General features: G+C 47.4%; 1 protein-coding gene across 4 annotated transcripts in view; it reads left to right on the top strand.

Moving 5' to 3' along the window:
- LOC131664726 (dachshund homolog 2) overlaps nucleotides 1-26,607 on the top strand; it is a 173,399-nt gene that overhangs the window by 86,654 nt on the left and 60,138 nt on the right. For all 4 annotated transcript variants that reach the window (XM_058936035.1, XM_058936037.1, XM_058936036.1 and 1 more), the window contains 3 exons: nucleotides 20,892-20,968; nucleotides 23,241-23,414; nucleotides 26,213-26,527. In XM_058936035.1, the coding sequence (XP_058792018.1) occupies nucleotides 20,892-20,968; nucleotides 23,241-23,414; nucleotides 26,213-26,527 (566 nt within the window). The remainder of the gene's footprint in view (nucleotides 1-20,891; nucleotides 20,969-23,240; nucleotides 23,415-26,212; nucleotides 26,528-26,607) is intronic.

Below are 26,607 nucleotides of genomic sequence, written 5' to 3'. Positions count from 1 at the left end.
TAATGCTATTCGCTGTGATCGGGACTCTTGATAGCGCGCACAGCTCCACGCTAATTGCACTCGAGAGCGAACTGTCGACGCCGTCACGCTTCCTAGCGTTACATCCTTCGTCGCTTGAATCACTGCTCCTAGACGCTTTTATACTTAAATGTTACCTGATTGATGTAATAGGCTTTCACACGCTCTCTCTCTCTCTCTCTCTCTCTCTCTCTCTCTCTCTCTCTCTCTCTCTCCTTCTCTGCGGCAATATCGTATTTTCAACGTTTTGTCAAGGACGCCTGATCGAAACCTTCTGGTACTCCCAAAGGAATGAATGTCGGCAGATACGTTTCTTTGTGTATATTACAGGTCTAGCGCCGAGCAATAAAGAGGTAATCCGTGTGATAGGAAAAAAAGAAGCGCAAAGCGGATATGAGGTTGGCAACGCCGCGTGAGAAGTACCAGCAGCAAGTTTTACGATTCAAGAGATTTGGCTTTGATGTGACAAGCGCGTTAACGCTCTTTTCACTCTCGCGGATCTGCGCGTAGCAAGTAGCTGGGTTGACTGGGGGCAAGGGAGGCTCTCGTTTTTACATCGCTTTTCATTAGCTATCAAGTTTAATCCGAGCCTAGACGCGACTTTTCCTCCCGCGTAGATGTGCATATACACATCTACGCATTCGCTTTCCTCGCCTGACTGCTGTCCGGTGTACGCGTGCCAACCAAATTTCCGGTTTACGCGCACGACTACGTTCGCGTTGTACGAACATAGTTGGATTATTATTGGCAATACTTGGACGCGTAATAGTCGAAAAACATGCGAACATCAGAAGTTATGATCTTTTTTCTTTTATGCACTGCTGTACGGGGTAAAAGAGAGAGAGAGAGAGAGAGAGAGAGAGAGAGAGAGAGAGAGAGAGAGAGAGAGAGAGATGGAGGGAGGATGGCACGAGAAAATTGCTCTCTGCTATTAAATAATCAAAAAGACGAGCTACTATAGAAGCATGAGCAGCGCGGCGAGAGACCCTTATTATAAGAAAGCTACGCCGCAAAGCTTAGAGTTCGACGGATAGATGAGCAATATCCCCTGTCGTCTTTGCGAAGGTACTCTTTGGTCTGTCCCGCGAGTTGGACGACGATGCACGCGAAGACTAGCGTAGCACGCGTCAAAGTGCACGCGAGCGCCGGGTGAGAACACGTCAGCGGAGCCCTAGGGGCGCCGGAGATCTGTTTTTTTATTTGCAATAATCTACCGTTCTCGAGGACTTAATGAAGGGTGGGTCAAGCCTACGGGACACGAAATTGTCTCGTTCGCGCTCGAGATACATTGTTGCTCAGTCCGTTCTCGAATCTTTAATGCCCTAGTGTCACGCACCTATCCCGAAAAAAAGAAAATTAAAGAACGTAATGCTTTAATGACTCGAGCATGCGTCTGTCCAGATTTCATACTTTTACTTTGTTTCGCTCTAATAGGCCACCGTCATGAATTTTTCATGCGCGAAACCAAGCCGTTTTCTTCTCGTTTTTTCTTCTCAAAACTGCAAGTGCCCCCGATGACGCAACGACTATCGCACTAAATCCTACGAGTTCAAGAGTTAGCATTATCGCGCCCATCAACTTATCTTCTCTCGCACGCTTCAAACTCATTCCGAGTGGCAATCGTTGACCGTTGTCTCGTGTTCCCCTTGGAATAATTATCAATGCGCCGATATGCGATGGCTTGCAACATCCGGCGTAAACGAAAATAAATCAAAAGACAGACGCATTATAAAGTTCCTAAAATAATGCCTCGAGGTATAACGAGCTCAAGTTTTCTGACAACCAGTGGGCGGACGTACGTGCGAAGACACCTTTTGCGCGAACAAATTATCCGAGTATGCGTTATTATTATGATTGCGTTATTAGAGCACGTCAGTCCGGTTAACGAGTCAAGATGACGACGACGACGACGACGACGACGATGCTTGCTACCGCCGTGTCTCTGACGCTCGGCAGCCGATGATTAATTAAAAACATTATTAGCACGCCGTACGTTCGACGTGCCAACGCTACTTTGCTATTCTTGAGGCACAGTTAGCAGATGGGCCGCCTCCAGTCTACGCTGCCTAGGCTTTGCCTCGTCAATTTCTTTCTCCTCCGATTACGTCCTGTAAAAGCTCCTTTTACTGCGACTACAGTAGCTGTTTTTACTTGGGTGGAATTGTCGATAGACTTCTAGCATCTGTATCTACCCGAAACAAGTCACAGGGTTTTCCAAGCGCGCGAAATCAGTCAATCAATCAATCAATCAATCAATAATAGTTCTCGGTTTATCCAGAAGCGCCAATTGTCGAGCTTAATGTAGCGTGAAATAGTCATCAAGTGAGCTACGGACTTGGCGTCCTTAACTAAGTTCGATCGCCTTTCGTTTCGTGTCGCACGGCCTTATTAAAATTCTAATGAGTGTGGAGAGCTTTTTCCTTTTTGCTTTGGTCGGCCGAGCGAGCTGCTCATTCGGGCGGGCATTGTTATTGTCGATCGCCATAAACGATATCGCGTCGGCCGTCGCCGATGTGGCTGCTATCCGTGCGCTCGTTTATTAACGGCGCTTAGCATAATGCCTCTGCGTTGAATATTGAGTTCGCCGATTAAAGCCTGCGCGCGTCGAAATCATTTGAATGTTCCATCTCTTGCGCTTACATTTGCATGTCTTAAGTAGGTTTTATTACGCTTTTGCGCGAGTTGCTTCAGCGACAGATTCAACGTCGAATCCCATTATTTCGGCCTCGTTGTTTGGATTTTTGTTGCTGCTTGGCGAGCATCAATGTCGTTTGGTGGAACCTTGCCATTTTCTCGTGGCAGTATGCAAGTGTTGAGTCGGAGCTAAATACGAAAAGAAGAGGCGTATCGCATTGTGCATCACGGGCCAGGCGCGTGTTTAGCGGCGAATCGTGTAACGCGAGCTTCCGGCTCACACACAGGATATTCTCTCGCGAGGACGAGGGGTCGAAGCGCGTATTTGCGGAAGAGCCAGTGATAACGCGCAGCTGATAATGCTAGCGCTCGTGCCCCGCCGCTAAGAGAGCAACGCGCAGAGTCGGTGAAATTAAAAATCAGCCAGCTATTAATCCTCTAAACGAGCCTCTAAATATTCGCGCCGACTCCGCTTTTCTCGTTTTTCTTGCGCGCGCCGTTGTTTGCGCTGCTGTTTGTCGTTTGCTCGCGAGCGTAAAGTTTATTAAATGCGTTGCGCATACGCGATAGTCGTCATCGGTCGAGCAGTGGCTTTGATGTTTTTTTTCTTTTTTTTTTCGTTTTGGTCAAATACATCAAACGCTCGAGCGCCGTGTATCCGTAACAATGTTTCTGCGAGCGCGCGCGGCGCGGCTGGCTGTTAAAAGCGCTGTGGGCAAAAGTACGCCGCCGCGTTCGTCTGTATAATTGAATAGAAAAGCGGCCAGCAGCCATTATTATAGGCGGATGCGCGGCACTTTTGGTAATGAACTAATATTTGGTCTGTCCGTGTACACCCTTTGCCCTTTACCGCTCGGTCGCCGCACTTTTCCGTATATTCTCTCGTATGCGATGTACGCCTCCCCCCCCCCCCCCTCCCGCGCCCCGACGACTCTCGCGCGCTCTTTTTCTGCCTATGTGCCTATTTGCTCAGCGACCCGCGTGCCGCGCAAGCTCGATATTGTTTCGCCGAGTGTAATTAAATCGCATGTTTTATTCAATATCCTCTGATGCAGTCGATCGAACAATGTTGGAAGAACTTTGCAACGATTTATTTAAAAACAGTTTGCCCATCGAGTCAGCTTGGTGTTACTCGATTTACCTGAGCAGCGCGCATTTCCATGAAACAACGTTTCGCGCCAAAATAAAAAAGGAGGCAAAGAAATGTATAATATAAAAAAGCCATTTACACGTGGTATCCTTTCGAAAACATAAAAATTGTCTGTTACAAGAAAATTATTAGCCGGCGCTAAAGCAAACGCAATAATTCACGACCCCCGCGGAAAAAAAAAGAAATGAGAAAAAGAACATACACATATAAAGTCCGCGCGCGCAATAAACGAAAGAACCACAAACATCGAGACATAAATAATTGGCGCTGTATCCGGACTTTCAGCGAGAGAGCGAGCCGCGCTGCGAGGAATCTCGCGTGTCGCCGGGGCATAAATAAGACGCCCGTGAAACAGTCGAAGTGTGTGTGCGTTGGCCCGCGCGCGCGGGCGCCTAAGTTCACATAGAGGCGACGTAATATACGGGCGTCGAAGGTGCGACGAGAGAGAGCGAGAGAGAGAGGGAGGCCACCATTTAATAACAATATATCTTGGCTGGGCGAGCAATTCCCGCTCGAGAGAGCGAATCGCATTCCGAGAGCAACGGTCCTCTAATTAACAGACCTGTAAATCAGTAATTGACACCCAAGCTTTATTAATTTCGCGTCGCTTTTGTCGCTTTTGTCGCTGCGAGACTCAGATTACTAATCAATCATCGAGACTTGGCGACGTTAGGTATTCGTAAGAGCAAACTTTTGTCAACCGAATGCATTTTTCAATTGTAAGTTAAAGTCACTTTACTCAACGCACAAACTCTTTCACGTAAACTAATTTTATCTCCGCATTATCATAATTTGCTTCTCGTAAAGTAATTACTTTGATCATTAATTATCACTCTGTGTGCAATTAATCATTATAATGATTTATCACAACACTGCAGCATAGTTTACATTGTATAGTTAGATATTGCTAGCTTATATTTTTGTTTTATAATTTCAATTAAAGGCGTCTGAGATGGAAGATCCCGGTAAAAAAAATTTATGTTTTTAATTTCGTTAAATTATCAACTAGATCGATGCTACAAGAATATCATTTAAAATACACGTAAGGGTTTAAATATTTTTTAAATCGCTGCAGAAAGAAAGTGCAATATAATAATTTGTTTTCTACTGAGTGGATTTGATACTAGATCGTATATTGAGCAAGCCTTCATCCTATACTTTTTATTATTGCACATCAAGTACTATAAATGCATTGTAGTTCGCGACACAATAATAACCTTTTCTTATATGGAATTTCTTCACATTCACAAATTTACATATATCAAATACTCAGTATCGATTGCTAATCTTTAATTATAAGTTAATAACTGTAAACGGTAAATAGATAAAGATAGCATGTAGCTTTTTTCGTTACTGCTGAGTAAATTGTAAAAATCAATCGGCATGGTATAATATAATATAATATAATATAGAAACTAAAATTTTAATGGAAGAATGGAAAATGATGCACTGGACGATACGAGGAGCGCGGGGCAAAATAGAAATTGATAAGATGTAAAGAGACGCATAATTGATAGAGCCTTAGTTAATGGCCAAACAATTCGTTGGGCCAAGTTGTCAGCAACGTCTGTCACAAGCAAGCTGGCGAAGACATGCGCAAGCGTGGCGCGCGCTCGGCAAAAGTTAGCCCTTATCCAGCGCGTCGGAAAAAAGGAGAAAGAAACAGCCATTGACAAACGACGCGCGAACAGTCGCACTGTCGAGGGCGAGAGAAATAGCGGCGGCGGTCACTCGACAAGAATAATCACTTTCCAATTGAAATCCGATGCGATCCATCATCTCGCCGAGTGTAAAACGTCTGCAGCAGTCCTCTGAGGCGCTTATGTACAGAAGGACGCAGGCGCGCGAAAAATTTGAATAAGCGTTAGTCGCAGTAGTCGGCGCGTAAATCCGACAGGGAGAGGGAATTTCGCATCGAAAAAATGAGAAGAAGCGTAGCATCTGCAATTCGATGGAGCAGCCAAATATAGCTTCGACTGCACTTTTCGAGTGCTCGCCCCGTTGAAATATGTAAAACCGTGTAACCTCTTCAATTTACATAGCTCTCGCACACACACGAGCGGCTAATGAAAAGTGGCGGTGAGGAAGAGGGATGGAGAGAGCCGAGGCACCCGAGAATTAATCGTCGGCTGCTCTCTCTCTCTCTCTCTCTCTCTCTCTCTCTCTCTCTCTCTCTCTCTCTCTCTCTCCTCGCTCGATCGTTGTTGATGAAATAAAGGGAATCCAACGCTCCTCTTTTTCCCTGTCCTTCCTAATTTCCTTAATCAAGTTTCTTTCATTTGGCTAGACTTTAGACCAGTTGATATTTCTGTTCTCCAGATATTATCTGTCGTCGCATCTCTTAAACAGTTGGTCTGCACGTTCAAATGAAAAATGAAAAGCAGCGATATTTCGAGTGCAGGTGCAACAACCCAAGTTTACATTCTCTATTTTTCTTTTTCATTTGTGACAGAAGCGCGCGAGAGCGAGGGCGGGCAAGAGGCACACGCGCGTAGCGGCGGCACTGAGCAAACAAGCGCCGATAAAAGTATCGCGCCTAGTACATACATCTGGAAGTGGGGACCATCAGTCATGGCACATCTGCAGACCTCACTCTTTTCCTTTGCTTCTCCCCTTCATCTCTCTCTCTCTCTCTCTCTCTCTCTCTCTCTCTCTCTCTCTCTCTCTCTCTCTCTCTCTCTCTCTCTCTCTCTCCTCCCCTTTCTATCTTTCAACTTGACTTTTGCTTTCTCTCTCTTTTTTTCTTCTACGCTGTAAATTGTAAATTTCAAATGTGCCTCGAGCACACAATTTTTCAGCTTTTTTACGCTGACGCTGTGCGATTGCTTGAAATATGCTGTGCACAGTAGTGGCTTCTTGTTATAATTTTCAATATTTTCGAATAAATTTGCTACAGTCCGTCTGCTTAGAATAAGAAATCGATTAAACGGAAAAGGTGAAAAATCACATCCCCATCTATTTTTTCTCCAGCCGACTAGCGTCTTGTTGAGCAGTATGCGATCTAGCATCCTCTCTCCCCCCACGCACACGTACGCTCGCACACGCGTCAGCTACGAGTCGAAGATTCGAGGGCGCGACCACTTGCACACTGTGAACCCCGTACGAAACATATATCCCGTCCTATCATTTGTCATCGCCAGGGTAAATTTGCTCCGGCAAGCAAGCGCGAGTCCGCGCATAATCTCTCGGTACAATTGGGGCGCTCGCTGTTTAGATTTGCCAACGCTCCCGACGCAAACGGAGAAAAGTTTGATTGTTAGGTGTCAAACTATTTTGTATTTCTTATGCGTTTGTTCGTCTTCTCCTTTACAGGTGGGTATCAAAGGCTGTCTTGTTCTTTTCCAGACGACGCGTGAGTTGTTTGAAAAAAATGTATAATAATCTACAGTCTGGGCAAATCGCATTAGCAAGCGACATATCACCAGCAGCTTACGTCGAAAATTATGGAAGCCGCCACGGCGAATGGTAGCAAACATTGTAAAGGACGAACGAACCTGCGAGAGAGTGAGTGAGTGAGAGAGAGAGAGAGAGAGAGAGAGAGAGAGAGAGCTTTAAATCGCCGTGTTAAGTCGTAAACTCGAGCAAAAAGAACGAAGGGCCACGCGGGGATACCGATTTTATTTTTTGGCTACCACAGATCGCCGTCGTTTTCCATAAAAGTCGTCTGGCACATTTGTTCGCCAACATTATTGGCCGTTTCCTCTTTCTCTCTCTCTCTCTCTCTCTCTCTCTCTCGCAAGGAATATATGTTATTTTATTGGTGTGTCCGTGTGCCTCGCGCCGCCAAAAGACTCTTAGATACTTAACCCCTCCCGTGCCGCTGCCCCTCCGGCGCGTGCAATAATAACAGCGCCGAGCCGAATTACGCGCGCCACTCGATCAGCCAGCCAACCAGCCAGCAACGACGTTTCAGAGCTATGAATATTTAATTGCCACTGCGCGCACACGAGAGCTTTCTTTCTGTCGCGCGAGCAGAGACCTGAGATTAGAATGTGCTTTGGCGCGAGGCTGCCAGCGATGTGGATTTGGGTATTTTTCTGGATGGCACGAAAAACAGGCGCGTCGATGTAGCGCGTCGCATCCGCGTACAAGATGATCTCTGGAGGGGCATAAAGGCGCACGCGGCAAAATAAACTTTCAAATCAGTCTTAGCCGTTCGCGAAACAATAACGCCGATCGTCAAAGATCCGCGTGCGTCGGCGACGCTGTATTTCTTATGGGGTGTCGCAGCTGCTACTGCGGCGAAATTATAAAACGAGCTTCCGAAGAGCGTTGACAAATGACGCTACGGCTACGGCGAGTTTTATTATTTTAGACGCCAGCGCCGCGCGCCGCGCGCCGCGAGATATGTTTTACATAATTCGTCCGCGCGGCGCTTCCTTCTTGACAAATGGATCGGGCTTTTATTAGACTGACTTATTCTCTTGGCTGCTTTTTCATCTGCCTCGCTCTCTCCCTTCGAGCTCCGGGGGTAGAGCGCGGTTACAGTAAATAAAGATAAGCGAGCGAGCGCGCGATTCCAGTCGTCGCTCGGGAACTCGGGCCACGCAAAATAATTGGCTTCTGCTCGTTACGCCGGTTGTAAAAGTTTTCATTCGCGACGCACGCACGCTCGCCTCGTCTTGATGGAGCAGCTCCGCGATGCCAACGCCGCAGAGCTATTAGCGCGTCCGCGTCATGTCACCTGTATCTTCGGCCTTCCGTTCCTACGCCAAATGTCTCCGAGCGCGTACTCGCCTCTAATCGCGCGGCTGCCCCTGGCAACTGCTCTCTCGCGGTCTTTTCCTTCCTAGCCTACTGCCATAACGCTCAGCGCGAGTGCTTTTGCTTTGCGCGATTTTCTCACAGGCGCAAACGGGATGAAAGAGAAGAGCACGGCGCTATCTGTAAAAGTGCACATTCCACGCGATACGAAGCCGTCAGCAGAATTCCAACTGCAGGCTCGCGAGCTCTCCGCGTTGATATTGAAAATAAAGCAAACTGTACGCGAGCGTTGATATTAAAAAGGCAGTGACAAAAAGGCCGAGCGCGTTATCTCGCCGCTCTCTCCGTTCGCTTCGCGCATATCCACAAAGTCCACCGCCCCGTTTTGCCAACGCTACTGTTGCTGCCGCTGATGCCACTGCCGCTACTGCCGCTACTGCTGCTGCGGATCGCTAAATATTTCATTTTCGCCGGACGATCTCCCCCTTCTGGCTAAACGTTTAATTTCGACTCAGGTGTGCATTACACTTCAGCCGTGCATTCCACCTTCGTACACATGTCGATTCGACCCAATCCTTTTTTTCCCTCTTGCGTTATTATATCTCGGCCTCGGCTCTCCCCCTGGCCTACACAGCCTTTATGAATTGCCAAAACGACCTCGTGATTGCGCCGAGAATTCGCTAATTAAATAGCTCACATATTCAAATTGATCGGCGAGAACGGAGAAACATAATTGGCATGTTTTTTAAACGATTGTTTTTTTTCGCTTTTCTTGATTTTTTTACTGATACATAATCCTGTTAGCTGATCGAGCGAAACATTCAGTAGCGAATATCAGTTAAATTTATATATCTTCATTCTGCAATAAATGCCGATGTCGAAAACAATTAACAAAGTCCCACGTTATCTGAGTTATTCCATGTATATGAGATGTGCCTTTGTTTGCTCGATCCCGTGTCTGTTTCAATACTTGGTCGACGCGCCACGCGTTGAAAATTAAAGCCGAGAGGAAATATGAATTTCGTGATTTATAGGGCAAAAACCTCGGCAGAATCGTAAAACAACGGAAATCCATTGGAAGCCGTGTAAAAAGAAGGAGAGAGAAGCAGTCGAGAGAATTAGAGCCAGCCTTAAAATTCATCCGTCGGCGTGCTTATCTCGAGCTTCACTTACAAGCATGCCCGCGTCGCGTCTGCGCGCGAGGTAAATCTGATTATCCGTCTGCGTGGAACGTGGCAGCGCAAAATCGAAAACGAAAAAATAAAATACAATAAAAAATGACGAAGAAGACGAGGCGGAGAGTATTGAAAGTCAATAGCTGCGTAGCCACCCTCGGGTAATTGCCGACCGAGTAGGTGCGAGCAAGGAGCCCTCAAACTCGCGACGTGAGATTTAATGGCGAATCGATAGTCAGCTTTTCTCGCGAGTAATTTGCTCTGTTTGCCTTTGCTTTGCATCGAAACGTTTTCTCACAGCGAACGTGCTGTTGGGATAAGCCAGCCGCGGCGCCGATTTCTCGGCACGCAAACGGCGCTGTATGTGCGTTTTCCGTGCGCACCTCAATACGCTTTACTCTGCTGGATTTGCGCTGCTCTTCAAGCAGTCGTACATTACTAAGACGACAGCTCTTGCCAACGAATCTGCTTTTTACTCGGTCAATTTATTTGCGGTTCTTTTAACAAACGAGTAATTTGTCTCCAGACTATTTATCAAATTCAATTGTTTTTAAATAAATAAAATGTGATTTGTGGATTTTACTCAGCTGTTTGGAAACCAAAAAAATATTGCAGAAAGATTTGTGACGTATATGACCTTGTCAAGGAAACGGTTCGACCCCTTCTTAATTTTTGCAGTGGCGATCGTCGTAATTATTACAAGAAAACCTCCATTCGTGTAGATACGTCGACAATTAATCTATGAGTATGTAATTGGTCGTTTATTGCTACAGTATCCCATTTCCAGTCTTAAAACGTTTGGTCGACGATATATTATAAGTTTGAACGTTCTGTCAAGCGATTCGCAGCATCTTGCGTAATAATAGATAGTCAATGTAGGAATAAGCAATTTTCGAAAGTCTAACGAATGAGACAGTAAAAAGCATCTGCGGCTCCGGCTTGCGCTTTCGGTAAATAGCATTCTCATCGGCGTCCACGTGTACCTATACATATAGTTTCTTCGCTACACGGACTCGCGCCGCCTAATCGTCTCGTGAATGCCCGGCGCTTCGTGCCTGAAATATTAAATTCGTCCGAAAATCCGAAACTTTTGAGCGCGCGCATTAGCGTTGGCGGTGATGTACAGCCTAAAAGTTACGACTCTCGTCGTCGGTTCCTCCTTCGACTCCCGGCAATCTTTTATTATTAGCAGGGCTTTCGCCATTCGCCGCAGACAATGAAACCAAAGGAACGGGAATATGATATTGCTCTCTCTCTCTCCTTGGGAAAAGCTATTGTCGGTCTCTTTGAATTTTAAAGTCAGCCCGTAGCGATCGATACGTGTATGCGTGTGCGTGTGCGCGTGTGTGTGTGTATCTGTGTATAAGCAAAGGGAACGATGCGCCTTTGGCCATACATTTCTTCTTATCCGTCTCTCTTAAAATATACCGACCCCCTCCTCTGCGCACTGCTACCTATAAGCAGCAACTATGCTACGCCTTTCATTTGCCATTTTCTCGACCTCCCTTCTCTACGACTACGCTCTTATTTCTTCTTTTTTACTCTCAACTTCTTACGCCCCACTCTCTTTCTTTCTTCTTGGGATCTTCGTTTTATTTCTTTCGGCTCTGGAAATGCGTTGGCGCGCAGGGCGCGATGTAATAAACCGATGGGAAAAGCGGATGAAAACTTGGCGGCTCTTTATCGTATTTTATCTACCGTTGTGATTTTTCGAGCTTTCACCTCGGATTTCCGGTTCGGCGACAAGCGAAAATCTTCCTCTCGAAATCAAATTGGAATGTCGAATCCTATACGCCGTTGAACAGCAAATATTAATTACTCAGCTAAGGGTATAGAGAACAATATATTTCAATTTTCGATGCGGCGGCTTCCCGCGCGCTTCAAATCAAATTTCGCCAGTGAACAATACTCACGTCTGAATGCCATTAATTAAATCTCAGGATTGACCGCGATGTTGTGGGTGTTTGTTGTGCGCCGATTAATTACAGGACGAACCACGAGGCCGGAAAAGTCATCAACGACTAAGCGTCGGAAAAGGCTCGGTTTTTAAAAATTTCATCGCCCTGAACGAACTGAACTTTGCTGTAGACATGGGTGTGCGAAAATGATACAAGGCTCATCTTTGAGGGCTGTTAAGTTTACGGAAACGCTGGTTTGATTGGCGGGAGTAAAGGCCGACACCCTTGGACTCTTAAATTTGGCGCTTTATTGCTACAGGATATGTGCACGACGAAAATCGTAAAAATTATGATTGATACCGGTAGTAACAGCGGTTTCCGTTGTTACAAGCCAAGCACATATATACTGCAAACGAGCTTCAGTTTGTAATGCCAATTAGCGAAAGAGAGCGAAACAAGAGAAGGTTAAAAATGGGTTGCGCGCGCAAAAGTCATAATTCGGCGGACGGACGAGTGCCAAACGAGCCGAGCGAGTCGGAGAAAAAGGGAATGGTGCGGGATCGCCAGAGGGTGTCACCGAATTCCAACTCTCTTGCGCGAAAGTGAGAGCTTGTCGGCAAATTGTCGCCTCTAATGATAAATCGCACCCTCTCGCGCGCAAGCCGGAGGCTGCTGCGGGGAATCAAATTGCAATTTGTTATTTGTAATTCCGAGTGTCGCTTAATATACTCACGTGAGAGCGAGACAAAGTGGCGCTGCTGCGTGCGAGGGGGATGCCGCGAAAAAGGGTTGCCCACGTTCTGGATGTTTAATGCTCCAAATATTAAGTTTCGACGAGGAGCCGCGTCCGAGTTCTTTTTGTTTTCGCGCGGCTGCCTGCTCGTTTGTCAAAGTCCATCAAATTGAAAATCGGAAAAATGCTTCGTCGCTTCACTCCTGTTATCTGCAAACCCGTGGAAAGCCTCGTCGTCGCCAGCCGCGAGCATTGTGGTTAGCAGTAGGAGCAGATTGGAACGGCATTGACGTTTATGCGATCAGAAGTCAAAGTGAAAGTCACACGCGTGACATGATTCGATTATGATGACTGCTCAGAAAAATGGCATAAAAACTTTTCACAAAAGGATTCTTCCCCCTCGCCGAGGCAAAAAAAGTAATATCCCCACGGAAGCGCAATGCAAAAGCCCACGCGCACACGCACGCGAGTCGAAGAAAAATAGCGAATATCCCCGGCTGAGATAAAAAAAAAACACGTGGAAGAAAGTTGAGCGGCGAGGGAGTATAGATACACGCGCGTGCATTCGATTTGGAACTACTATTCAATTTTCCAGAAAAAAATGACATTTGCAGCTTGCCGCTGCCGCCGAGGAAAGCATTTATCGGCGCGCACGCGTGGCAAAAGAATAAGTTCGATCAGTCAGAGGGGTGGCAGTTACCGTTTCGGTTATGGCTCTCGGAAGCGCGCCCGGAGAATCCTATTCTTGCGCAAAGCAGATAAGCGGCTTTTTACGCGTGTACACGTCCTCGCGCTCACTCGCTGCCTTTTTCCATGCCACCTTCCTCGTCCTTTGCTCTCTCGCGATTTCTCCTTATATTCATTGCGTCGACTTTTATTCTATTACTCTTTTCTTCTTCAAGAATTGTCGTCGATTCTTTACGTGCACTTGTTCAAGTTAATAATGTAAAGTTCATAGGCGCAAGCAAGTTCAATAAGCCGTGGGGTATATTACTTTTATAGAATCGATATGGATACAAACCTGGCATTGATTTATTTTTGCAAGCCGGCAAGTTACATTTAAAGTCATATCGCCGAAAATGTATGATAATAACATCAAGCACATACACGCGCGCGCGCCCAAGTCGTACTTCGCATCATCGAAATACGGATATAAAAACGGAGTGCTCAAAAGAGCTTTGCCTCTCTCTCTCTCTCTCTCTCTCTCTCTCTCTCTCTCTCTCTCTCTCTCTCTCTCTCTCTCTCTCTGTTTAGCCTGCGGAGAAGTAGCTTGGTTCGCTCTTTCTCGGGGACGAAGCGAGCGAAAAATCGTATGCGGATACGACTGGCTGAGCGTATTTTTCTTCGATCGACGATGAAAATCAAAAAGGGGAAGCTTCGAGAGCCGCGAGCTCTATATCTCGACTCTACAGATCTCGAAGAGGAGGTACCAACCTATCACTACGCGCGATGGTATATTTGCGTTTTGCCTAACGGCTGAGCAGTCGACCGTTCGATGACGATGCTGCCAGCGCCATTCTGCCGTGCGCGAAAACAGCCAACATCACGAATATAAAAAGCGTTGAGATTACATTGAAGGGGGAGAAAACAAAAGATCAGTTGCGTATGCCGAACGGAAGGCTCGTTACGATCTCTAAAATCGATTGAAAGTAAATTATACGTATTTTATAGTTTTTGTACGCGTCCGACGAGCTTGAGCTTCCTAAGGCGCATTTCCGATGAAATGATAAATTTTTAAAGCTGAGCATAGAAACAGCGTAGTATCTGAAACTGCAAGTGAATATTGAAGAAAATGACAAAAAGCGCTGAGCCAACTAAATAAAGTTTGGAAAAAGCTAAAACGATACGTGCGTGCACGCAGATGTAAGAGGGGTTGTTGAATCGTCGTTGCGCATTTGGAGCTTATCGGAGCCCCTTGTAGTAGTTTTCGGCGGCACGAGCAAGGCCTGGGGCACAAGGGGTTAAATCGCAATGGAATTATTTATACACGCGCGCATACCATCGCCTTAGCCAAACATCAGATCGATACTCGTGCAACACTGGTTGTTGTTGGACTACGCTTGCCGTCCGCAAAGACAAGGGTCTCTGATAATAGCGGATCGGATTTTTTACCGAGACAAAAGTCACATTCGACATAGTTTGACGATGACGAAGGTGCGCGATGATAGTTCGCGTTCTTCCATAAACGACGGGGGCATCGGATACCTTCAACGCGTAAAACCTGGAAAAAGGAAAAGCACAGCGCTCGCACGAGCAGACGCAAAAACGCATAAAGTAAATGACCGTAAATAAGAGGTTGGCGTACGTAAGGGCGGCGTGCATGCGCGGGAAAAACCGAGCAAAAATAGATGACTTGTAGCGCGCCGGTGAAGGGATACGCATTCGAACATGTACACGAAATTCCCCGGACGTACGAGGAGGGGATGCGTATCTTTCTTGGCTATGGGGCGGCGATAAGCCTCGTCTTCCAATGCGGGTGCATCGATAGGCCCTTAATCGAATCATATCACATCCAGGCCGCCACAATGCTGGAAAGTGATTTTTATTTTCGCGTCATCCTGATTTATCCGCGTGTGGGGACTACTTTTCGACGGCAAATATGCCAAACTCCATACCTATGAGGGGTGGCCTGTCTCTCTCTCTCTTTCCTTCTTTTCTAGGGAATTCGCGCCGCAATAAAACTGGTAAATGATGGTGCAAGGGCTAGCTGTGTCCTTTTGTGCCTGGAATCATTTATTATTGATTCGCACTTGCGGAAGATAAGTGCCTATACGTGTACTTTCTCTTCCTAGGGCTGTGGATCAGCTTTTTAAAGTTATGGTCATAAAAACGTAGTTTTCATCCTTCGTTCGAGCACACATCTGCTGGAAGCTTTTTCAATGCTTTTTCTTGGCGGCTCGTGTAATTCTTCGAAATGTTATTCGGCATTTTCGACGGCTACTCTCATCCGATAAATCACAAGCATAGAAACACGAAATCCACCGATAACGCACCGCAGAGGAAAAAATAACGGTGCCACCCTCGAACGCACGGACTGACTTTTCGTCAGCGCTGTGCGATAAGATCGCACTGCAGTCGTGAACAGTCTTCGATTCCGCAAAACCAAGGTCTCGAGCGGCGATAAATCATCGCGCTTATCAAGATATCAGAATGATCGACAAAAGAAAAAAGAGGAATATAATCGGCGAGAAAAAGCCGCGAGTGGTGGCCGACACGTGCAGATTTTCGCGGATGCGCACACCGCGCACACCCATATTGGGATACATAGAAGGGGAGGATACAGAAGCTCGAAGCGGTTATCTCGGCGTCACGGCCTGCCAGGCATATGCCGCACGTATTGCAGGAAGGGTGGTGGGTGCACGGCACGGCTCCCCACGCAGGCTGTTTACCGAGCGCGTGTGCAGTCCAATACTGCATACGCTATTGCCGTTGCGCGCGATCGCCGCGCCGCGCCTTGTTTTCTTTTTATTTTGGCGGCAAGTGCCTTTCCGTGTACGCGCACTCGTAACTACATTTATTTTCTTAGTAATCGCCTGCCGCGGGTCCCGTGCATTCGTAATTAGGCGCGCATCCGCAAGCGTACTACGCCCACTGAAAAACACCACTTGTCACGGTACGCACGCGTTGATATTTTTACGAGGCGTGCGCATATCGAGGAACTCGGGTCCCGGCCAATGGTTTTCGGCTTCTCAGCTTTTTCGTCCTCCGACGACGGCTCTAGTCTATTTCGGGAGCGACACGCACACGCGTAGCGGTGAGCAGGCTGGCATCGATATACGCCGCGCTTCATAATTCAAACCCTTTCTAGCCTGCTGTGCGCGCGATACGTCGACGACGACGCCCTTCGGCCGGCTTTACGATTCGCGGTGCGCTAGCAAAAGGCGCCTCGTCTCGCGTCAGTCTCGCGGCAGTCTCGCGGTGTTTTCAGCATTGTGCCGACACACGGACACACAATGGCACTCGGCGTCGCCCAGCCCATGAATTATATTACGCTTGTCGGGCTTTGCGCCGCGGCATTTTCCGCGCTGCCGAGGAATGTTTGCCGTTTTCTTATTGCTCTCCAGCGCGAGTTTCAATGGCTGCCTCGATTCAATGGCAATGCCTCGATTTGTTCAGCGAATAACAGAGTAGGCGAGCTCGATGCAAATAGAGGGCACGAAATCCCGACGTAATTAAAGCGCGCGAATGCGATCACGAGAAATTGAATGCTGAAAGGCAGGAAAGAAGAAGCGGCGCGCGTGCAGATAGCGATTCGACCGAGCATCGAGCGTCTCTCCGGGCCGAGCGCTATCTCAAGGCGCAATCAGCATTGTCTGTTTCTCGCGCCCTCTGCCACGGCCAATCTTATATTCCCGCGCGGAGAGCCTCGAGAAAACAATTTAGTTCAATCAACATTTCTAGGCAGCAGTGTCTTCGGCTCCGCGCGGCACTGTCTAATTAAAGTCTCTGGACATAAACTCGGGTTATCTCGCCGAGCGTATCTCTCTGTGTGTCCCCCAAGACTTAATCCGAGTGCGTTGCAGCGAATCCCGCTGCTGTCGCGCGAGTCGATGCCACTTGGTTGAGCCATCGTCCAAACGTTGACGTTTGCTCGGGCGGCGGCAATCTTGCTATTATTCAGCTGCGCAAATTAGGCCGTGCAAAGTTGGAAAAAAATGAGCAAGCTCGAGAAGCGGGAGGCGATGACGAGAAAAGGAGAGAGAGAGAGAGAGAGAGACTCGGGGAGTCTCATTTCCTGTCTGCGGGGGTCCCGCAGGGGATACATAATTAGCTAGCTTCGGCTTGTTCGCCCTGAGATACAGAGCGAGCGATCGCGCGGGGACGACGGACCGTTTTCTCCCGGCTTACGCACGACTCGCGCGCTCTGCGAATGTCTGTTGCGGACATGCAAATCACGAGTCGCAGGGATTCGATTGACGGCCAGTCGTCCTGCTCGTCAGCCTTCGCGCCTGAACTGAGATTGAGCTTGCGTCACGCGATTAGTCGGCACGCGTATGCATGGAAATCCAGACGGCGCTACGACGATTAGGCTGCGCAAAGGCAATCCGCGAGCGAAAAGTCGCGCGAAACTCATCAGCGAGCTCGTCTTTGCCGTCGTACGTATACTTTGGACTTTGGAGGGTCGCTCGGAGCAAAGCGAAGAAGAAGGCTGCTGCAGCAGTCGAGGCAAATAACAAATGAGTCCGTTGTTCCAACCTCTTTCGGGCTCGCGTCGACTCTGATAGACGATTGCGTATGGGCGCTCGTATCAATCGGAAGGTCGTCCACTCCCAGCCCCACTCGGTCCACTCATAAACGACTCGTGATAAATGACTCTCTCGCGCTCTCGGCGCTTCGAGATTAATTTACTTCCGCCTGTCGAGGCTTTTTCATTCTTTTGGCCGATCGTTGCCGATGCGCTGCTCTCTCCGCGGGCCAAGCCGTCGCTCGCGATGATTCACGAATAGAGAGCGAATTTCAACGGGCGCGCACGTCCGGATCCCGGCCTGCGAGGCCAGCGGGCTCCATTCCGTATTGATTCCCGATCTGGCGAAACGTCTTATTCGCCGCGGAATGCGTGCAATCCGCTGATTGGATGCCCGAGAAGAGAACGGCTGACTGCCGCTTTCCCTCGCTCTCCTTTTCTTTCCCCCGGAGCAAACTTTGATAAATGTTTGGCGCAAGCTCGATATACCGTCGCTGATATCCGTAAGCATATCTCCAGGGACTTGTACAAATGTAGTAGTGAGCCAGCGAAATATCATTCCTATTGGGCCTAATTCGATTTGGGCGTCGGTCTATCAAAGGTCGCCGTAGTCGGGAATGAGACGTCGACGAGGGACGCGATCGCTCTCGATGTTTTTCATTAACCGCGCACACGTCGGATACGTATGGAGGCGTGGGAGAGGAATAGAGCCGCCGCTGGCGCTGCGCACTGCTTTCGTGCCGTCTGTCTTCTGAAACCGTGCCCGTGCAGGCCGCGGCTTCGCGAATCGACCGATCAGCGGACACCTGGACACGTCGATGGGCGCTCCCGTCTTGCGCGCGACACAGCCGGCGCGGCGTCGCGGATAAACTCTCGAGCGCTGGGATTTGGCGCGCGGCGCCGGCGACTGTACGCGCATCGGTGACATACCTCGCGAGAGCGCGACAAAAGCATATCGGGAGGGTGCTGCTTTGTTCTCGTCGAAATTACAACTGTTGTCGTCGTTATGCCGATGCTATGCCGGCGATGCTTTTGACTTTCCTCGGCAGTGGGGAATGATCCGCGGCGCTTTATTGTCCGTGATCAGCGTGCCGCTCTTCGCGTATCTCTATAATCAAACTAATATCTGGCTTGCGCTCTGGAATGACAACGAGCAGCCGCCATTCGCCTGAGTTTACGCGTTGAGCGGCCGATTTGGTGGTATTACTGGGAAACTTAGAATTAGATCGACAGGCCCTGACAGTCGATCGAGCGGTTTGCCGAAGACGATTGTTGCTGCAGTCGTGGAGGCTACAAGGCGGTACTCGTAGATCGACAGCTTCTACTCCCTGCAAAAGTCGATGAACAGTTGAACGTCAAAGTGAAACGAGGGCGCCGCGACGTCGAGCGTGCAATACTCGACTAATTACGAATTTAATAACCCACCTTCTTGCATATATACAGTGCGCGTCCTTGGGTTATATTGCAACGTGGTGCTCGACAGCGAATCGAATCTGCACGCCACTCGCTGTGCTTTGCCTCTCGCAGTAGCAACGGAACGGAAGGAGGCTTTTCTCTGGTCTGTGAACATTGCTGAAACGCTAATAAATGGATGGCAGAGCGCGGCGCAAAGGAAAGCTGTATAATTACAGAAACTCAACGAGAAAATTAATTAAAAGGGACAATCTTCTTTCCGCCTTGATTGACTGCTATTACTAATTAAAATGTAATCAACGGAGGCCAAACCGAGTTAGAGAGCGGGAGAGAGAGAGAGAGAGAGCCACTCGAGCGGCTTGTCGCCCAAATCAAACACTTTCTTAATTGACGGCCTCGATCGTGAACGAACGAGCGACAATATCGCGGTCGTAAATGAAATTTGTCTTGGCGAAACTGCGCGCGCGAAACTTGCGCGCTTAATCGATGCCGATATTGCTGCCGTCGCCGTCGCCGCCGCCGCTGCCGCCGCGTGTACACGTTGAAGGAAAGAATGTTTCGTCGTTATATAGACTCACGGACCGAGAGCTTGAGCGTTTCGCCGCTCGCTCGAGCACGTACTGAATTTAATTCCCGAACCTAAAGTATTTTGTTTGGCAACTATTAAATTGGGATGAATGTTCTCTCGCGCCAAGAGTTACGATGGTAGGCTGTCAAAATACTACGTGTTCCGATGTTATTCAGATAAGCGATGAACGAGCCAATCGGCCGACGATGATTCATCGAAGCGAGCTGCCGAAGGAACGTTTCGAACGAAGGGTAGGCCGAAGCAGCGACTAAAATATGAAAACGAAATTAGAAAACTAGAGACGGGAGCGGAAGGACAGTAGGCGGCAGGAGGGTCGCTTGGCGAAAAGGCGAAAAACGCGCGGCCACAAGCGGAGAGAGAGAGAGAGAGAGAGAGAGAGAGAGAGAGAGAGAGAGAGAGAGAGAGAGAGAGAGAGAGAGAGAGAGAGCAGCCGACGCGAGCGCGCGGCGCAAAAAAGGGAGGGATGGGAGAGCTGCCTCCATTCTCTTTAACGCTGCTGGTAACTTATCGCTCGTAGACACAGTATTTCTCTGTGGGCTCTTTGAAAGCATTTTCTCATTAAAAAATTAAAGAACGACGAGCTCTTCTGAAAAGCGCGTCGCCAGCCGCGCGCTGCGTCGGTAAGTGCTCCGTGGCTCCCAGATGCGCCCAATATTACGTTTAATGATATTAACTTCTTACTTAATGGGCCGCCGCGCTTTCGAGCTTCGATTCGAGGTGCCAACGCCCGCAGCAGCTACACCGCGAATATACGCGCCCACGGAAAAGTATATATCCCCCGAGTGTAATTTGCGCTTCATTGGACAGAGATAGGGAAAAGCCAACCAGACGAGCCGCGAGTTTTCCTTTTCATCCCAACGCACAGCCTCCCAATCACTCCTTCGACTAAAAACTTAGCTCCTAAGCATGACTACCGCTCGTTAATTAATTGCTCTTAATGCTTGCCGATTAGTTGCATAAGACGTCAACATTATACGATAAATAAGACACCGAACGCTTCACGGCCTCTCTTGCTTCGCCTTAAATAATTTATAATTAAACTCCAATGACTTAGCTGAATCGAGCGCGTTCGAGTTTTTAACTCCCCTTCCACTCTGCTACATCGCCAAGTCTACTGAATAATTTATGACGATGCACACACAGCCTCCCTACGTATACTCGCGCGCCAGTAGTTAATGCAAGGTCAATGCTATGCCTCCGGAGCGTTCCAGCTGAAGAAGAAAAACCCCAGCGATGACGCGCTTTGCTGTATAAATAATTGATCACCCAGTATAGCAACGAATACGGATGGACGATCACGCAGTCCTACGAAATTCTTATCTGGAAATTCCTGCTCTGCTTTGCCTTGCTTCGTCAGATCGCTAAATGCCGCCGATTACTTTTGTGTTGTAGATTACGAGACGAGCGGGGCGAAAACGAAAGGGCACTTGCGTTGGATCACAAGCAGAGGGATCATAGCTCGCACAATGGTAAGTTTACGCCAAATTTGCAACGGTCGCAGCGTACGACTCACCCCGGACATTCGCCATGATTCAATCTCGGTTCTCTTTCAACGAGTAAACTTTCCGACGATTAGCAAACTACTTTGTTATTCTTCTTTCCTCCTTCGAGCTCGATTCGACCGGGTCGCCGGGGAACATTTTAATCTGGATCGCTAAAACCCTTTCGGCTCGAATCACACGGACTTTTGGCCGTCTCCCCAACGCGCGCACAGTGTTCCGCGTCGCGAGCGCAATTCCGGCGAATAAATCGGCAACTCGGGAAACGGAAACCAACAAGCCCGTGGCTTTGGCGCGCGAAAACGGAGAAATGCGCGATGGGGATGAGGGGCCGGGGGTACGAGAGCCTAGCCAAACAGAATCCATCCACGTCAGGATTAAAATGCTCGGGTATCCAATACTGACCGCGCGCTCGCGCCAGCGCGCCAGTCACAGAGAAAGACAAATTAGGGAGAGTGCAAGTCAACGCTATACGCGGTTCAATGCTCGATGATCTATCGTTCGCTTGTGTATTTTATTTCGTTCGTTTGTTTATGTGCGTGGAGGATCACTCTCGTCAAAATTATTCGACGGTTTTACCCTTGGCTCTTTTCATTTGGAAATAACTCTAACTAGGACAATGTTATCCTCTTGGATTGCTAATAAATGTTTGTTGCTAGACGAAAACAGGAGGTGGAATCTATAATTTAGAAAAACCTCCACACACGAATTCGTCCTAGCAACTGAGTCTTTATTTGGTCAACGTTTCAGGAAAGTCAGTCAAAATTTACCGATGAGAAACTCATTCAAGCTCAAATTCATCCTGCATCTGAGAAATGTCCACTTATGTTTCACCCTAATTATTACTAAGTCTGTATTAATATTAATGAAAAGTGAAACGACTATTCAGGAAGATTTGTATATTATTCGTACCTATATACCCTCCTAGTGCTCAAAGAAACCGTTATTCAAAATTTCACAGAGAAAATTATCCATCTCTCTGATAAACGATTTCATAATGAAAATTTATCTACCATTGAAAAACTATTTACAGAACATCCTTTCCAGTATATAAATAAAAATAACAAATACTAACTGTTTCAGTATACACATGGCATTAGAAATCTTGATAATTCCAATACTAGTAACAGAATTAAAAAAAGGTTTACAGTGGTTCCATATATCAAACATTTGATTACTAAACTCAACAATATTTTATTCAATACATGTTATAATCTAATAATACATCAATCCACACGTAAATTTACTTCATTGTATTGGAAAAGACAGGGTTGACAAAAAAGAAAAGACTGGACTGACTGTAACAATTGTAAAAAATCGTAGATAAATTTAGTGTACGCAGTAATGATATACACTCAGCTGTAGCAGAATATGCAATTATTCTATTAATGTTGATATTACAATTTTAGACTTTGAAAAATCAAAGAAAAAGCGTAAATTTTTCTGAAATAATACATATTTGCTACACACAAAATAATATGAATAGGCAGGCCGATACAATGAAACTTGAGAATTTTATAACTCTTGGCGATATCAGATTATCTCTGAATAAGGTAAATAATATAGTCTCTATCATGTCTCGGTAACTAATTTGATGTATAACATATTTAATACACTTTTATATAATTTTAGATTCCTTTCTCCTTTTTTACTGTAACAAAGTGCATTTTTGGCTTTACATTAAGTAAGCCTTTTGACTTATTGAGGGAGAAACAAATAATTTTTATAAATGATTGGCTTTAGTCCTAATGACGAGGATTCTGGAAATCCCTGAAGCGTTGACCAAATAAAGACACAATTGCTACGACGAATCCGTGTATGGTGATTTTTTAAAACTGGATCCTGTAGTAACGGAATGATTTTTGCTATGTTGATCAATGAGACATTTTATGCAAAATTGATTATCAGTTGACGAGCTGAGTCCTAATCGAATTAATTAGAATAAGGTGGCGGGGAACGAAGTTCAGAAAAAGTAAGTATAGAGGCTGAATAACTGGCGCGAGCGGGCGGGGGCAGAGATTAGCGTACGAGCAAAAAGGATGAGTCTGAGCAAAAGGGCGAAGTTGAATGGGGAGCGTGGATCGTACGGTCAAATAAGATCCATCATCTTGTCAAGGCGAACTCTATACTATCTCTCTTTTGGCCGCGTCTCTAGCACGACTTATCTACACCTCGCGATTTTTCCGTGACTTTTCTCAGTCACGAGCAACTGCTAAAGCCTAGTTTCCCTTTTGTTTTCTAGGCTCTTCAAATGGTCACAGTCCAGTATTGAATTTGTCAAAGACGGCAGGCAGTGGTAGCGTCGGCGAGCACTCCGGAAGCGAGGCTGGCGCGTCGCATCATTCGCAAGACGACGAGGAAGAGATTATGGACAATCTATCCGAGGATCTCGAGGACGATCACGAGAAGGATGAAGGTCGGTGCCTGACTGTTCTTTTCATTCTCACGATGACAGTCAAATGTGTGATTTATCGTGCTGTCGTCTGTTCGCACTTGGCAACTGACGTGATCGCCGGTCTCACGGTCTCGTTACAGTTCATCCAATTGTCACGACAATGTGACGTATTTTTTCAAGCTATATCGTTAAAAGTACCATTACCGAAAGTTTGTCCAATTTCAATAAAATTTACAAGTTAAACGAACGTAAATTTTCGAATGAATAGTTTTGATTATTTCACTACAAATCGAGTGTACATCATCACACCGACAACTTCAATCTGATACTTTAATAAAGCAATTAAGGCGAGAACAACAGGCAAAAGTAATACTAAAAGTTTCAGTCAAGAAATACATGCATCATCGTAATAACCGCACAGCATCTTGCTCTCTATCGTGTTTTAATTGCCTGGAAGGTCATTAGACTGATCCATGAGAAATCGCCACCCAAAAAGTTCAACCAATAACATAATGCCAATAATGAGCTTGATAATTAGACCAGTTTTCTTCTTCTTCTTCTTCTTATTGGGACCTGCGCGTAAAGAAGATCGTTGATTGGTAATCTCACGCATGCGTGCGCGTAGAAAATATACCGATATATAAACGGGACGCACGGGCCTCTGACCCGCTTACTCATCGATCATCTTTGCCACTGCTTTGCTCTCGTTTCTCGCGCGGTCGGTCCTCCTTGTTACAACGCCATCGTGTCATCGATAGCGATCGTCGTCATTTCTGCGCGCGAGCAGGTGACAGTTGGAGATCGAACGACATGATCGTCTCTCTCTCTCTCTTGTATTTGCATTAAAGTAAAAAGTGCCTAGATTGAGAACACGAGAAAGAACGTTTGACAGGCAAGCGATAGTGTTTTGAGTATTTAGTTACGTTTTGATGTATAAGGAACGATAAACGCCGACGTCTAGTTCAATTGAATTTTGAACCGACTTTTGAGTGTTTCGCGTTAATACATGCTCCGCGCAAGAGAGTGAGAGAGAGAGAGAGAGAGAGAGAGAGAGAGAGAGAGAGAGAGAGAGAGAGTGAATCGGAAGAATAAAAGCTTTCCGCGGCAATTTAGATAAACCGGGAGTGCGAGCATTTGGCTAAAATGGACAGCAAAGTTCACTCTGACGAAAGCGCATTATAGGATCGCTGAAGCCTATCGAGAGCGTTAAATTTCAGGGTGGCACGACAACAAAGGGGGCCAAGCGTAGAAAACTTTGCGGGGCCTCTCCGTTATCTAAAAGGCAGCTAGCGTTGCCAATAGAAATCGGCAATACACTTGGACTCGTATACTTTCTCTCTCTCATTAAATCAGAACGGCATTCCGTGAGCGTGTAGCGCGTAGACTCCCACGGATAACTCTCTCTTTCTTTCTCTGGTATTCTCGCATATAGCGACACGCTGCGCGACACGAGCCAACATACGGCCCACAGGGAGCTCCCTGTGTTTTTTCGAGCCATTGCAGCCGACGCTCACTCGCGGCCAAATTTATTTGCCGCCAGTTTCGGTACTTTTTTTTTACGACTGCTCAACTTTCTCGGGCACGGGCGCTTTGTCTTTGGCCTTTACACGTCCGCTTGGGCGTCGCGCCGATAAAATATACCTCACTTATCAAACTCCAAAATGCCGATCTGCTGTGTAATTGTTGGCGTTTGTACTCGCAAAATATTTTTTGCGCACTGCTGAAACCGTCATAAATTGCGCATCGCGCGCTTATTTTACTTTGCGCATTATCTCGCGAGTCAGTTTATAGCTGAGCAATCGTGAGTAGGAAATTGACAGAAAACAACGGGAAGTTTGAGCGCGGCTATCTGGCGCAATAATTCACATATAGAAGGCATTAAACGCGCGGTGTGCACGTAAAACGTCGTCGTCGCAGAAGTGCAACGTGCGCCTGACGGCAACCAGTTTTGCCTTTTTCCCCGTATAATCCGCATATATATCTCGAGCTTTGCTTCGACATCTTTGACGTCGCCGCGAACACGCCGATTTGAGGACCTCCCCGGGGGCGAATTATGCCTCTGCTCGTATAAGTATGTTACGTGTCCGTGCGCGCGCGCGCGTGTGAGTGTGCGCCTGTGTGTGGGTTTGGCTAAGTGGCTCGCGCCGGCTGCTTTACGGCCGCAGATAGGTGCTTTATTGGATCGTCTTTTAATTATCAGCGCCTGCTCACCTACAACGAAACGGCATTGCTCGCAGACTTATTGCCGGGCGGCGTTCGCTTGCCCGCGAGACAGAGAAAGAACGAGAGAGGCAGAGAGAGAGAGACCGATTTCGCTTCAGAAAACCGACAGATAAGCCAAAGCGTGCCAGAGCTGGCGCCCACCGCGAGTCTATTATCGCGCCTTCCATTACAATTATCGCCGACAATAAACCTCCTTTCCGTATAACCGCAAAGAGCCCGATATTATTTATCCGTGCGAGCTTTGAGTTGCACGCGCTTTGCTCGAATTTCCATCGTTTCTTTTTCGGCTTGCGCGATAGTGTATACATTGCGAATAATTTATGCAAAAAGGATTTTTCGAGACGTGTACAACGATTCTCGGTTGACTTATGAGTTTGCGTGCCTGGAAGTAGTAAGCGATCGGTCCGCTAAAAATCTACTTGTTGCCCACTATCGATTTGCTTGCGTTGCAACTCCGATTGGTCATCGCTTAATGCGCACTCTCGTCAGAGATGATAAGCGCCGTGAGTTTGCACTCGTGAATTTACAGGATGCGCAACGCTTTCGGAAAGTGTCGCTTGAAACGCTTGAAACGCTTGAAATTGCTGTGTTCGCAGAAATGTCGGACGTGCCGGAGAACTTGCCGCTGGCGGCGCCCGGACCGGACAGCCCGCAGGCTCTCAACTACTCGCAGATCGCCTCCGCCGCGGCGGCGGTGGCAGTTTCACAGACGAGCTCCGGCAACGGAGTCGGCGGCGGTGGCGGCGGCGGCGGCGGCGGCGGCGGTGGCAGCAATGGTACGGGTGGCGCTGTCACCCCGGATCCGGCCTCGGTCTCCAGTACCGAGACCCTGCTGAGGAATATTCAGGGTTTGCTGAAGGTCGCCGCCGACAACGCGCGCCAGCAGGAGAAGCAAATCAACTACGAGAAAGGTCAGTGGCAGGGCTTTCTTAAGACACTCGAGGCCGCTCTCCACAATTTCATTATCTACCAACTCTCGCAGAATCACATT

Source organism: Phymastichus coffea, unplaced genomic scaffold (genome assembly GCF_024137745.1).
Source record: "Phymastichus coffea isolate CEN01 unplaced genomic scaffold, Cenicafe_Pcof_1.1 PCOF00045, whole genome shotgun sequence".
Classification (NCBI taxonomy): Eukaryota; Metazoa; Arthropoda; class Insecta; order Hymenoptera; family Eulophidae; genus Phymastichus; species Phymastichus coffea.
The sequence above is the reverse complement of the archived record's forward strand: the minus strand, read 5'-3'. Positions and strand labels throughout refer to the sequence as shown.